Source organism: Sorex araneus, chromosome 6, assembly GCF_027595985.1.
Source record: "Sorex araneus isolate mSorAra2 chromosome 6, mSorAra2.pri, whole genome shotgun sequence".
Lineage (NCBI taxonomy): Eukaryota > Metazoa > Chordata > Mammalia > Eulipotyphla > Soricidae > Sorex > Sorex araneus.
The window spans coordinates 75,743,857-75,759,132 of record NC_073307.1 but is presented as its reverse complement, the minus strand read 5'-3'; the positions used below and the strand labels follow the sequence as shown (position 1 = coordinate 75,759,132).

Sequence of the window (15,276 nt, the reverse complement as noted above, 5' to 3'; positions counted from 1 at the left end):
TAGTAAAAATGACATTTGCATTTGTATGTTCATTGCAGCACTGTTAACAATAGCCCAAATCTGGAAAAAACCAGAGTGCCCAAAAACAGTTGACTCGTTAAAGAAACTTTGGTGCATCTACACAATGGAATACTATGCAGCTGTTAGTATAGTATGAAAACATGAAGTTATGAAATTTGCATATAAGTGGATCAACATGGAAAGTGTCATGTTGAGTGAAATGAGTCAGAAAGAAAGAGACAGGCATAGGAAGATCACACTCATATATGGAATATAAAATAACAGTGGGAGACTAACACCCAAGAGTAGTAGAGATAAGGGCCAGGAGGTCTGCTCCACAGCTTGGAAACTGGCCTTATATGCTGGGGGAAAATGCAGTTCAGATAGAGAAGGGAACACCAAATAGAGGATGTTGGGAGGACCCATTCAGGTTGGAAGATGCAAACTGAAAGTAGACTATAGACCGAATATGAAGGCCACTCAATACCTCTATTGCAAACTACAACACCTAAAAGGAGAGAGAACAAAAGGGAATGCCCTGCCGCTGAGGCAGGGTGGGGTGGTGGTGAGAGGGATATTGGGATCATTGGTGGATGTGAATGGGCACTGGTGGAGGATGGGTAAATGATCACTGTATGAGTGAAATACAAACACAAAAGTTCATAAGTTTGTAACTGTACATCACAGTGGTTCTCTAATAAAAAATGTAAAAAGGGGCTGGATTGATAGCACAGTGGGTAGGGCGTTTGTCTTGCACGCAGCCGACCCGGGTTTGATTCCCAGCATCCCATATGGTCCCCTGAGCACCGCCAGGAGTAATTCCTGAATTCATGAGCCAGCAGTAACCCCTGTGCATAGCCGGGTGTGACCCAAAAAGCAAAATATAAATAAATAAATAAATAAATAAATAAATAAATAAATAAATAAATAAAATTAAAAAACAGATCTTATTTTCGGAGTTAGTATATATCTTTATAGGCCACCTTCTGCTCGACTTGTTCCACATTATCGTATTTTCTTAGTTGTTTAATAAAACATTTTGATTTTTTAGTGGTTGTGCACTTAATAGAATGTATAAAATTTGAGAGTCTGTCTCTTTTTCCCAAGTTCTAATTCTATTATCATAAGTAAATATAGGTGAGATGTCCAGTATTCAACTAGGATCAGTAGTTTGGAGATAAGCATACGTTGATCATTGATCTGTATTTCTTTATGCTTATGTAGCCTTATGCATATTACTAGTTCTCTGAGTCTGCTTTCCCATTTGTAAGTAGGGATAATAATAGTGCTACCTTAGGTGTCCTTGTGAGGATGAAATGAAATAACACACATCAGGGACAGAAATTCAGTGTCTCGTCGATCATTTAGTCAAGAAAGAAAACTTGAATCTCTTTTTAAAGTAAACATTTTATTTAAAAATATATAATTAAAAAAGAACACATGCCAACTTTGGTATTTAGCCATTGCTTCTTTTTCCCCTAATCACCCACTTTTCTTTCTGGTTATGTATAGCTGAGGAAAGGAGACCAATTTCAAAATAATACACAAGGTTTTCACAGACAAAATAAGCTTACTTCTTTGATATCCTTACAAAATATCTCTTGCTTTTAACCAAGGGAGAGTTTTAAGAACCCAGTCTTGTACTTTCTTCTTCCTTCACTGTGGACTCACTGGAGAAACTTCCAGAAGCACTTTGGGGTCTCTTCCCTTGAAAAACATTAGAATGGTTTCTGGAATTCCCATCATTAATATCTCCCCTTCTTATTAATACTTGGGATATGTTAAATGATTTATGAAAGACACATGTTACCAGTGTCCATGTTGGATAGAGGTGGTTAAAATCAACATAAGAGATGGTTAGGAATTTGTCTTAATCCACAGAGGAAATCACAAAACCCAGAATTGGAAGACAGTTTACTCATATATTATTACAGTGAGTCAGAACAATTAACCTGGAAGCTGACAGAAAATTCTTTCCAGAAACTTGTCTTAAAATCTTCACAAGCATAGTTTCAACCTAGCCAAGACTCCTCTAAAATTTTGGATTCCAGAATCAAACCTGGCTTCTTAATCCAAATCTAACATGTCTTAGAATTATAGAGACATCTTTTTCCAGAACCTGAACTCTGTATGTTTAGCAATATTATCTGTTTAATAAAATATTAGTAATTTCAGTTTCAGAATTACCTTTCTGGTTTGTACAGGGTTTATAGAACAATTAAAACTATAGATTAATAAAATGTGTCATATGTGACAGCAAATGGGGTGCTATTATTTGTGGGATTCTCACTGTGAAGAATTTACAAAGACTTGACAGAGGATAACAGGCTGACTTCTTTCTGCAACTTTTTTCATAAAGACTAGAAATTGACAGCCCACCACTATTAGACCTCTAGGAACTGTCCCTTTTATCTAGAAAGTTTATGAAAATTGATGATAGACAATGAAATAAAATGTTTCCTTCTCCCTTCTGATTTTAAAGAGGGGGGTGTATTTTCTGTGTATGGCAGTGAAAGAAAGCACCAATACTCACAGATTTTTTAATTAGAGGGAAAATTTCCAAGTGATATACACTGGTATTTGATCATTAATGAAAGGAAATATTAGCTGATATTTTATTATTTGTGTGGAAGAGAGCTATTAGCTAAAATGGGGCAATCTAGCCCCCATATTGAAAAAATAAAGACCTCTTTAAATAACAGCAAGTGAGTTTCCAGTTTGAGGACTGAAAGATTCCCAGAGTTCTTGCTTATAGGAACTATAATTCCTCACTCAAAATCTGAGTCAATTTTGTATCGAATATCTGAACACTTGTATGTTTTACCCAGGTTAGACATCAAATAATTATCCTTTGATAAGTAAAATTGATGCAGGAGTTTTTGGTAAACTGAGCATTTATTTTTTTTTAAAGTTGCTATAATTGAAAATAAGTACTTTTTGAAAAAAATTTATTCCCTCTTCCTCTCTCCCTTTTTCAAATTCCTTCCTTCCACCTCCAATCTCATATATAATAAAATGTATGTTGTCCCAATAACTTCATTAGAAGTAGGGCTGATAAGAAATGGCTGCAAAACTCTGCAGGTATGTATTAAGAAAGGGGCTCTAAGAGCGTTAATAAAATTACATGTGATCATTTCCAGGTTCTAAAAGCATTGAGAAACTTCATAAGGGTCAGTACATTTCTTTTTTTTTTCTTTTTGGGTCACACCCAGCGATGCTCAGGGGTTACTCCCGGCTTTGCACTCAGGAATTACTCCTCGCAGTGCTTGGGGGACCATATGGGATGCCGGGGATCGAACCCGGGTTGGCCGCGTGCAAGGCAAACGCCCTACCTGCTGTGCTATTGCTCCAGCCCCGGGTCAGTACATTTCTTATTCATGTCCAATTCATCACCAGAAAAAAAGGCATATTAAGAATTTAAAAGAACTTAAAATAAAAATCTCCAATATGAGTTATATAAATTGACATGAAATGCCTGATTCATTTGAAGTAGTAAACTTATATGATACATTCATGGGATCTGTGGGAAGTTAAACCTAATTAATCCAAGGGTTGCTCTGTGGCAAGTGTTTTGTTTTAAGCAGCGAACAAAAACTATCTATGTATGTTTTTGTCTCGGTGAGGAAGATATATCAGATAGAATCCTAAAATGATTCCATTTATTATTTTTTAGACTGAACAAGCACAGTCTTAAAAATAATTGATGTCTCCTTACCATGTCATACCGAGGGCGGAGGATGGGGAGGGATGGGGGGCGTTATATAAGAATTAGGGACATGTGAGCTTATTTTCCAAAGGAAGTGAGGTGAGAAGAAATAACACACAGTTCTCAGAACATGGCACATGAAAAAGTATTGACCAATGAGCTTTGTCAAGATCCAAATAAAACTTCAAAATCCAAAGAATAAACAGATGTGAGGAATGTATAAATGAGGTTTTCTTCTCTGTAGCTTCTCTTCAGAAAAAAGACAGGTAATTTTCCTCTATCTTTTTAGTCTGATGACTAATATAAAAATAACATGGAAATTTTACTGCGTGAATTTTTTAAAGAATAGTGCAGATCAAGGAATGTAAAACATTCATGCTAGTTTTATGCTCATCTGTAAGAGATGTTATTACCATTTCCAGCTATGAATGGAGAAGCTGATCTGTCTTTTCACATCCATATTTATTGTCAAGATGAGCTTGTTCATAGTAAGCAAGTGGCTGTGAGTCATTGGGTTGGACCCATTAGTCATACAAAGAGAGGCAATGTGTAGTCTGAATGGCTAATCAGAAACTCATAGTGAGAAAGGCCAAGAATCATTTCACAGCAGATTTAGGATTATAGGCTTTTGGTATGAACTCTGTAAAACTGCTTTTCAAGAGACATACACATACATATATGTGTGTATGTACATATACTTATGTATGTGTGTATATGTATTAATGTATAACTACACATACATATGCATATATCTATTTATATATTATATAATATATTATATATTTATATCCCACAGAATAAGATCTGGCAGCTTTCAGAGTAGCAGTAACCAAAAACACTCTGTGTTCACACATGTTTACAAGTTCACAATGGAATGATTTCTAAATCTTTGGTTTAGCAAAAAGAGAACTTCTAAAACTCACAACATTTTTCGGTTATTTTCTCCATAAGTGCACAGTGAACAATTTTTTTACAAAAATAGAAAACAGTGCCTTGGTGATTTAAATTTTTTAAAAAAGCAATAGCTACTTTCTACAGCATGCACACTATAAAATGGTAAATTTGAGCCACAGTGATTCTTAGAAAGACATTGAGTTTTTTAAACTCCCAACTACTAGAGGTAATAAAGAATGCACATTAGGTCAAGATCTTTTAATTCTTATATCATTTACAATGTGCATCTGTTTTTCATTTTAGAATCCCAGACCTAAAATACTTTCTCCTGTAAATATAATTCAAATTTATATTTACAATATAATGATTTCCAATTCCCCCAGAGTAACTCAAATCAATAATTATTGTAAATAAAATTAGGATAGAAGGAGCTTTATGACTGACAGTCTGAACTATCAGTTTCCTCCTAAGTAAATTCTTATGAATTCCTTTTGCAGAAAATTCTGTATATAGAAAATGAGTTCCCTAATAGGAACTGGAATTTCAAATTTTTGAGAATATGGCTTCATCAAAACCATGGCAGTTTGTTAGCCCTAAGAAGTTCTTCCAATGTTGGGGCAGGATGGTCTTTAAAAGAAAAAAAATGATATATTAAAAATAAAGTATAATGGGAAAAACATATAGTAGGTAAACTTCCCACCTTACTTCCAAATAAGAAAACAAAACAAAATGGGCCTCCATAAAAATCACCCTGTTGTAGCAATCCATTGTATTTATTCCCATGACACGAAATTATCTCTAGTTCTGAGTTTTCCCTGACATAACTTCCTGAGGCTAATGGTATCCTTCCAAACTGTTTGCATGGTCATCTTTAGTCTTTGAAACAAAGGAGAATTGAGTCAAAGAATTTCCTATTGCAGGAGGGCTTTTTCCTGTTTCACAACGCTTATCACCACAGACTGTGGAGTAATTCAACCACAGGTATACTTAGAGGGAATTTCTAGTCAAACATACTCTGGAGCAAACACAGGTCTCTTCACCACACTGAGTTTTGGATAAAGAATTAGAACTGCTCCAGTGGGATATTCATAGGTAAGGAACACTGTTAACTTCAACTCTCCGGGAATGGACATTCCTATTCTTTTAAACATCCCTCACTCCTATCTCCCTAAGAAAGGGAACTGTTTTTAAATAGGTAATGGAGAAATGAAAAGTGGCTTCCATCATGGTAATCTTTGAGGACTTATTTCCCTGAACTCTGTAAAGAGTATATTTTCTTTTCACACAATTTCTTGCAAATTCATAAATTCACAAGAAAAACCTAAAATGTAAGTTTATGCCCCAGTAATGCCTGATAAAAATTAAGGAACAAAACAAGGTTTGTGTTTGAAAAGGCAGAGAAAGATTTTTCTCTTGATATTATTTATCTGGGAAAGCACATTTTAAAATATATTATTGAAATTACTGACAGTTACTGAGCATTGTAAATATTCCATCATACAAAAACATGTATTTTTTCCTCAATTGACACATACTGCTTCTTTTTGATTCCCTTTTAACCTTTTCCTTCTCTTCCTTTACCTTGTTATCCTTCTTTCTGGATACTATTCATATTTATGATTGTGTACTTTCCCCATGGAATTCCGATTGGTCTTCCTTAGCACTACTGCGTCAGACATTCTACCACTGCTGTAAGTGAAGGTCCATAGGGGAATTCAAGTTGAGATCTGTGACGTCCAGAAAATCAATGTTAAAGATGCTGGGCCCACTGGTGGACAAGGAACTAAATCCTGGTGTGGAACTTGGTGGAGTGAGGTCAAGCCATTCCATGGTTTCCCAAGGTGATTCAGTGAAACTTAATGGTAGCCCATTGCTATCCACAGAAGAGGGTGAAAACTGAGTCTGCATGGGAGACAGGGGGCCAGGCAAGATCTCTTGTGCGTTGAAGAGGTCTTCTGCAGCCTTCGCAGACAATCCATCCATTACTCCATCAAAGGGAGGTTCCTCACTCCCAATTTTCATAAGGGTGACATCACTCACCTTTGCTAAGGGACTCTGGGAATTTAATAAGACTTCAAGATGCTCATCACTGTCAGTTCCATACTGATCTAATGGGAGCTGCACCCCTGAAGACACTTGATCAAAGGAAGCCAAGCATTTAGGGAGTGCAGCACTAGGACTGTGGGAAGTCCCAGGTATCTTTGGGACTTTTTGAAGACATGAATTATCCTCTCTGAAATCAGCTGGCAATTCTGTTGGTAGAAACACATTGTGAGATGTTAAATCACTTAAAACTGAATAGGTCTCATTATATGAATTTTTTGAGTGAGTGAGTTTCATTTAGACCCAGGAGATGACCATGGGCTATTTCCCACCATCCAACTCATCACTGTTCTTTTTGCTTTTAGTTTTGCTTAGGGACGACACCAGGCAGTGTTTAGGGCTTACTCCTGGTTCTGCACTCAGAGCTCACTTCAGGTGGTGCTTAGGGTACTATATGGGATACTGGAGAAAGGACCTGAGTTGCCCATGTACAAGGCAAGTACCCTGCACCTCTGTATTATCTCTCCACCATTCTCTCAATCTTATCTCTAGATGTTCTCTTCCCTTTTCTTTCCCCCCAGAACCTTTCTGAAAATTTCACTCTGTGATTACAAACTCACAAAACCCCAAATTTTAACTTTTGTCTTCACTGACATTTGGCTGTCTATTGACACTGCATTATAATTTCACTATAGGCTTGTTGACTTCAGTCAGTTGAGTCTTTGGATGGTATCCAAATGCCACTGTCTGCTTGTTATTGTTCTTTCTTATTTGATCCCTTAGTGGTTTTGATGGTTCTACAGCTCTGTTTCTCTCAACCTCCTGATCCCTTCTCATCTATCAAAAACTCTATTCTCCTTTAGTCATTTAAACTCTTGTTCTTCTCTGTGACTTTGGCATCCTCGGAAGCAAGTTATTTGTTCTTTGATCATCCCCTTTAATTATGATAATGTCTCTATTATAGTCTAAAGTACACACCTTAGACATTGTCACCCCCAAATACTTCATTCTTCTAAATGCTCAATTTCAAGCAGAATTTTACACTCCTGATATGTCCTCTCCCATTCTTTTTTTTTTTTTTTTTGCTTTTTGGGTCACACCTGGCGATGCACAGGAATCACTCTTGGCTCTGCACTCAGGAATTACTCCTGGCGGTGCTCAAGGGACCATATGAGATGCTGGGAATTGAACCCGGGTTGGCCACGTGCAAGGCAAATGCCCTACCCGCTGTGCTATCACTCCAGCCCTTGTCCTCTCTCATTCTTGCAACTCGTTACCCTCTAGCAAAAATTTCTCATCTATTTGGAATCATGACACAATTTATTTATTTCATTATGCTTTGTGAAGTAAGATAGTTTTTATTAAACTTATTTAGAAAAATGTGAGGGGAGAGAAAAAGAGAAATACATGATCAAGAGGGAACACGGGGGGCTGGAGCAATAGCACAGTGGGTAGGGCGTTTGCCTTGCACGCGGCCGACCCGGGTTCGATCCCCGGCATCCCATATGGTCCCCCAAGCACCGCCAGGAGTGGTTCCTGAGTGCAAAGCCAGGAGTAACCAACCCCTGAGCATCGCGGGGTGTGACCCAAAAAGCAAAAAAAAAAAAAAAAATAGCACAGCGGGTAGGGTGTTTGCCTTGCACGCAGCCAACCCGGGTTAAATTCCCAGCATCCCATATGGTCCCCCGAGCACCACCGGGAATGATTCCTGAGTGCATGAGCCAGGAGTAACCCCTGAGCGTCGCCGGGTGTGACCCAAAAAGCAAAAAACAAAAAAAAAAGAGGGAACACGGTTTCCCCTGAATGGAAATAAGCAAGCAAAGAAACAGAGTCAAGCTAGTGAGATCTATGTTTAAGGGAGAACATGGGCATGAAGAGCAAGCCACATATTATTTATTTATTGTCTATAAGTCGCTTCTCAATTTCACTTTCCTTCATCACCAGTGCAACAACTGTGCCTATAACATGCTTTGGGGAGCTCTTTTCCTATTCTTTTTTTTTAATGATTTTTTTTAATTTTTAAAATTTTATTGAATCACTGTGAGATAGTTACAAGCTTTCATGTTTGGGTTACAATCCTACAATGATCATCTTTTCTTATTCTTATTGTTTATTGAATTACTGTGAATTACAAAGTTTTAGGTATTCATGGTTGAGTATCAGGTATAGCATGTTCTAACACCAGTCACTTCATGAGCATCCCTTTATTTCCACCAATATAACCCATCTCCTTCCAAGTCCAAGTTTGAGTGGATGTGTGTAATGTTCAGGAATTTGGTGCTTGCAAGTGTTTGATCCTTCATATAGCACTGAATCTGAACACCACTGGTGAGTAACCAAGAATTTGTAGTTGTGAGTGTCTTGCACAAGCTATTCTTTGAGGTAAACTATGAAAATGACAGTGTCTACTAACTGCCACACATTCAGGTGCTATAATAATGTACACCTGGGAAGCCACTGGGGAGCCTATGTAGAAAAACATCTGAATGATGCCTTGAAACACAGGGATTATCAGGAAGGAGAATTTGGCTAAAGGTAAGAAAGGAAGTATAGCAGATAGCTGATGATTCTGCAAACTGGTTTGATTTGGGGAACTCTAGGGGTGCTGAACTGCACCACCTTTTACTGCTTCAAGCATGGATAGGATACTCAGATAAAGCTATGCTCTACATTGGATGGATTTGGGTCGCACTTATAAGAACTCCTATTTACAAGGAATTAACTTCCTAAAACACATGCAGAATAGATAATCATAAAATAGTCTTACCTCCACTTTCAATGAGGACATCCAGGAGTTCATCCATCTGCTGACTCCGAGTAATTTGCTATTACAAGTTAACCAAAAGCAAACAGAGCAGTTAGAAGGTGGATATCACTCCACTTGGAAATCATTAAAGGTAGCACAACAGGTTTTTGGACTGACTAGGCTTGGTTAAGGTATGATTTTAAATCATAGTAAAAAAATTACAACAAAAATTTACTAGCTAAACCATTTAGAGTTCCCACTTTAGTGGAAATAAGTACTTAAATATTGTTACACAGCTTTATGACTCTGACCCCTAAAACAATTTCTAGCCAAATGAACTCTAACTACAGGTTGATTATGAGCTATTAGATGTTGTTACGCTTGAGTTGAGCACTTACAAAAGACTATGTGATTATCTGAGATTGGATCATTGGAGATTTAAATCATAAATTATTTTTCTAATTCTTTTTTCATATTCAGTAGTGCTCAGTGGCTACTCTCCAGCTCTGTGGTCAGGAGTTGCTCCTGGAAGTACTCCAGGGACAATGCAGTGCTGTGGATTGAATGCGGGTCTCCTATATTCACAGAATGTGCTTCTGAACTCTCTTTAGCTTATTTTTTGCTTTCTGGGTCATACCCAGAGATGCACAGGGGTTACTCCTGGGTTCTCACTCAGAAATCACCCCTGGCGCTGCTCAGGGAACAATATGGGATGCTGGGAATCAAACCCAGGTTGGCCGAGTGCAAGGCAAACGCCCCTACCCACTGTGCTATTGCTCCAGCCCCTCTTTAGCTTCTTAATGCAAGCTCCCCGTGGTGTATTCGATATGCCAAATACAGAAACAATAACAGGTCTCATTCCCCTGACCCTGAAAAAGCCTTTCAATTCTTGGGAAAGACTAGTAAGGAGAGGCTGCTAAAACCTCAGGGCTGGGATGAATGGAGATGTTACTGGAGCCCACTTGAGTAAATCAATGAACAATGGGATGACAGTGATACAGTGATACAAATATAAAAGAAAGTAGAGGGTCCAAAAATCTCCATTATTACTTGACTTCAAAAATTATAAATATTTTCCCAGCCTCACTGAATTTTTTAAAACTTTTTAATTGAATCACTGTGAGATAGACTCTTATAAAATTGTTCATGATTTGGTTTCAGGCATACAGTATTCCAACACCCATCCCTCCACCAGTGTACATTTCCCAGCACTCATGTCCCCAGGTTCAGTCCCATCACCCTCCACCCTTCAGTCCCTGCCTGCCTCTATGGCAGGTGCTTTTCTTCTCTCTCTCTCTCTCTCCATTTGTGCATTTTGGTTTGAAATGTTGTTACTGAAACATTATCAAGAATATCCCTTTACCTACTTTTAACTCTCAGTTTTTGTCCAGCATGATCATTCCCAGGTATTATTGTCATACTGGTCTCTTCTCTATCTTACCTACCCTGAGCCCCACACTCACTTGTGGTTAGGTTCCAATCATTGACCAGTCTTCCTAACCCATGTTTCCCTGGCCATGGATATTTGTCTTCTACTACATATACATATATATTACTGTATATATTATATACCACAAATGAATGCAGTCATTCTATAACTGTTCCTCTCCTTCTGACTCATTTCACTCAGCATGACATTCTCCATGTCCATCCATTTAAAGGAAAATTATTAAATTTTTTATTTTAATGAATCACTGTGAGATACAGTTTATAGGCAAATTTTATTACTTCATTTTTCCTAACAGTTGCATAGTATTCCACTATGTAGATGTGCCATAGTTTCTTTATCCATTTGTCTGTTCTTGGGCACTTAGGTTTTTTCCAGATTCTGGCTATGGTGAATAGTGCTGCAACGAACATCAGTGCAGACGGTTTTTCTGCTGTGTGTTTATTCCCAGAAGTTATATTGCTGGATAAAATGGGAGCTCAATTTCTAGTTTTCTGAGAAATGTCCATATTGTTTTCCAAAAAGGCTGGACCAGTTGGCATTCCCACCAACAATGGAGGAGAGTCTCTTTCTCCCCACATCCATGCCAACACTGGTTGCTTTTGTTATTTTGGATGTGTGCTAGTCTCTGTGGTGTGAGATGATATCTCATTGTTGTTTTGATTTGCATCTCCCTGATGATTAGTGCATCACTGAATTTTAAAGGTTGGAAATACTTTAGAAAGTATTACCTAAAGGATCCACAGATAGTTCTCATTGTTCCCTGGGACCACATGGTCCCCAGAATATCATCAGGTGCAGCTTTAGAAGCCTTGAAGTACTGCTGGATTGGGGTCTGGGGAAAACAGCCATTGGTCCTAGAATGGAATTGCTAGTTTACTTGGCTAAGATTCAATTGGGCAACAGTATAGCAGGCAGGGAACTTGCCTTGGAAGCAGCCAACCAAGGTTTGATCCCTGACACCACATATGGTCCCCGAGCCCACCAGGACTGATTCCTGAGCACAAAACCAGGAGTAAGCCTTGAGTACCACTGGGTGTGGCTACCATACAAATAAACAAGAATCAAATGGAAGGGGTTCCTCTTAAGCACTGCTTGAGAGAGCTGAAAAAAAGTTTTATCTCAATTGTTCTAATATCTTTGAGCATATATCTTGTGTGTGGACAATAATTCAAGTACTCATAAACTAGCTCCTTAGTGGCAATACCATTTGACCAGTGGTTAAGCTGGCAGTATAAATCTAGGCAACTAGAACACTGGCTCAACCTGTTTTTTCTCTGGTTTCATACTACAGGAAAACCATTAAAATTAATATCTAGACACTTTGCCAGTGTAACAGGGAGGCACCAGATACACCCAATGTCAGAATCCAGTTGCATAAAGTTGAATAGTATAGAACAACGTTCATTTAGTCAATCTATTATTTTATAAATATCAAATTATATGGTACCTGCTTTACTGCATCTTCATAGGATGGAGGCTGAGTAATCTCTGAAACTGCTGAAGTTGACTTTGAAAAACTTGGGGATGGAATTGAAAACTTTGGCCCTGCCTTATCAGCAGTGTGTAAACCAGTAATCTGTGGGTAAAATACAAAGAAAGAATCAATTTATGGATCTAAATGGTACTGCTTATATTTTAGAAACTATAGAATGGATTTTAGAAAAGTTGACTTAAGGGAAAGTGAGTATCTGGGGCTTAGAAAATGACTCCACTATATTAATAATATTGCATATTAATATAGGTTTATTTTTTGCGAATCAAATAATGTAAATAAATTCTGTTCAATCACAGGAGTTCATTTTATCTCCCTCCCCTGTGAGAGTTGTCTCCTGAAAAAATAAAATGATGAAAATTAAGTAAAAGAATTAAGTAAAAAAAGAATTAAGTAAAAGAGTTCAATTCAATGCGTTTGTCTATTAATCTAAGAATTTCCATAATTATTTCTGTAATTTCTCTAATAAACCATTTCAGTTGTTTGCAAGGTGTTTGAGCCAATGCTGGCACGTACGTTAATGAATCAGTGTTGTGTTATGTCACACATGGGCCAGTTCAGAGTCTTGGTGCCCAAACGGTGCCTGCTCTGACTTGTGGCTTGTAGCACTTTCATCTCATGTCACTTCATATCACCTCATCATCACTTTGCCATGGAACTCCTATATTCCAGATTGTTCTTGATTTTTCTACCCACAGATAAGTATCATCTTTTCCATATTCTTTAGAGATATTTCATCATAATTCCCGAATTCTCCACATCAACAGTCCTTTCTAAGAATCATGCACCTTCCTCTTTTTGCAGCATTATTTTTCCATTTACCTCTATTCCAATATTCACCTCCATTAAAAGAGGGTATCTTGCTGTTACACAAAAATATTATGACTATAGAGCCCTCCAGATTTCTAGGCTCACAGCATAAGTAAAGGACTCCTTGGAATAGCTCCTACCATATTTACACACCCACTTCAGTCCTTTCCAAGGAGACTTGTATTGGAAATAACATATAAAATGACATTTATTTCTATATTTGAACCCACTCCTAAAAGAAAGGGACTACAGAAAAATAAAGTAAACTCTATTCTAAATTTAAAGTTTTTAAGATTCTTACCTTTTGTGGTACGCCAGGGCTTTTAGGACAAGGATTTCCCCCAGAACTGTAACAGCTATCTGCCTGGACTCCAGAGAAAGGGGAGTTGAGACTAGAAGGCTGGGGAGAGAAACTTGGAGGATGACTCTCATGTGCCACCGAATTCTGTAGAAGGAAATATGACATGAAGCAAATGGTCACACGACATATTTGAATAGCCTTTGTTGAGATTATGAGTTCCTATCCTGGTGTCTTATATTTCCCACTATCTCTGAATTTTATTACACAATTCTCAAAATGGAAGAAAGATCTGTTTGGGGATCACACCCCACGATGCGCAGGGATCACTCTTTACTCTGTGCTCAGGGATCACACCTGGCAGGGTAAGAGACCATATGTGGTGCTGAAGATTGAACTGTTCTTGGCCACATCTAACACAAAGCATCCTACATGCAGTAATATCACTTCAACACCTGGAAAGGTAGATTTTCTCATAAATTTTAATGACTCACATACATACATATATATACATACAGACACATATACAAATACTCAGAAGTGTTTTCACTTCTGACAGAATAAGTGTTTACAACACTCTATAATTAAATACTACTGGGCTGGAGTAGCACAGCAGTAGGGCGTTCCCCTTTCACGCGGCCGACCCAGGTTTGATTCCTCCGTCCCTCTCGGAGAGCCCAGCTAGCTACCGAGAGTATTGTGTCTGCATGGCAGAGCCTGGCAAGCTACCCGTGGCGTATTGGATATGCCAAAAACAGTAACAATAAGTCCCACAATGAGAGACATTACTGGTGCCCACTCAAACAAATCGATGAGCAACGGGATGACAGCAACAGTGACACACTCCTTTTACAAGATTAAAATCTCCTAGTTCTCAGCATGTTCTGTACATTTTATCTCTTTTTTTTTTAAAACATACTTTAACAATTCTCTTCCCATTAAGCCAAATCTGTTTCTCAAAATCTTCCTTGACTTCATTTATTTGTCATCAATCTGGCTCCTAAAATACTTTGGCATTAATGTCAGAAACACATAATAGTCAAGTTATCCTATGTTGTTCTTCCATCCTTTTTAAAAGTCAAATCTTCGAGTGTTTTCTTTGTAAACCATAACCATAAAACACTCTACACAGTTATTTGACACCATTATATTAGTGGTGCGGATCTGTGCCCCAAGAACTGTGTTTACTTTCATCATTCAGGACCTTATATGCCCAGTATATGTTATCAGTTATGATAATAACTCCTGAAGTTCCACTTCCTACAGGAGGGCCCACTCAGGGCCGGGACATTCATTTGAATGTATTGTTTTGGAAAGTTTGCAGATATGTATTTGTAAATAAATCATTTTCAGAATGGAAAATGTTCAGTGTGAAAAACAAAGTACTTTAGAATTAAAAACATACATAAGTTAATGTGCTTCTGTTCAATTGATTTAACCTCCCCAAGTCTTGTTCTCGTCAGTGGTTAACAAAAAGAATAATCATTATTCATAATAGTCCAAATCTGGAAATAGCGAATGCCCAAGAAGAGATAAAGAAACTGTGGTACATATACAATGACCTATAAGAAAAGATGAAATCATGCCATTTGCAGCTACATGAATGGATCTGGAGAGTCTCCTGATGAGCAAAGTTGGGCAGAATGAAAGGAACAGATACAGAAACATCTCCCTCATATGTAGTTATAAAGTAACATAGTAAAAAAAATCAATACTCAAAGTCAAACGGATAACTGGTTTAGTAAGAAGCATATTGCTGTAGGGGGAGGGGGAGGAGGACAGGGAGACTTAGCACTAAGATGCGTGGAGGGAAGCTGGCGCTGGGGAGAGTGTAGTG

The 15,276-nt window shown here is 37.9% G+C and overlaps 1 protein-coding gene across 1 annotated transcript in view; it reads right to left on the bottom strand.

Annotated features, from left to right (window-relative positions):
- Positions 1 to 6,280: 6,280 nt before the first annotated feature.
- The window catches only part of MYOCD (myocardin), a 108,981-nt gene continuing 99,985 nt past the window's right edge, over positions 6,281 to 15,276 (bottom strand). Inside the window, exons 11-14 of the mRNA XM_004603891.2 lie at positions 13,443 to 13,586; positions 12,287 to 12,415; positions 9,411 to 9,468; positions 6,281 to 6,852 (exon numbers count right to left, since the gene is read on the bottom strand). Coding sequence (XP_004603948.2) covers positions 6,281 to 6,852; positions 9,411 to 9,468; positions 12,287 to 12,415; positions 13,443 to 13,586 — 903 coding nt within the window. The remainder of the gene's footprint in view (positions 6,853 to 9,410; positions 9,469 to 12,286; positions 12,416 to 13,442; positions 13,587 to 15,276) is intronic.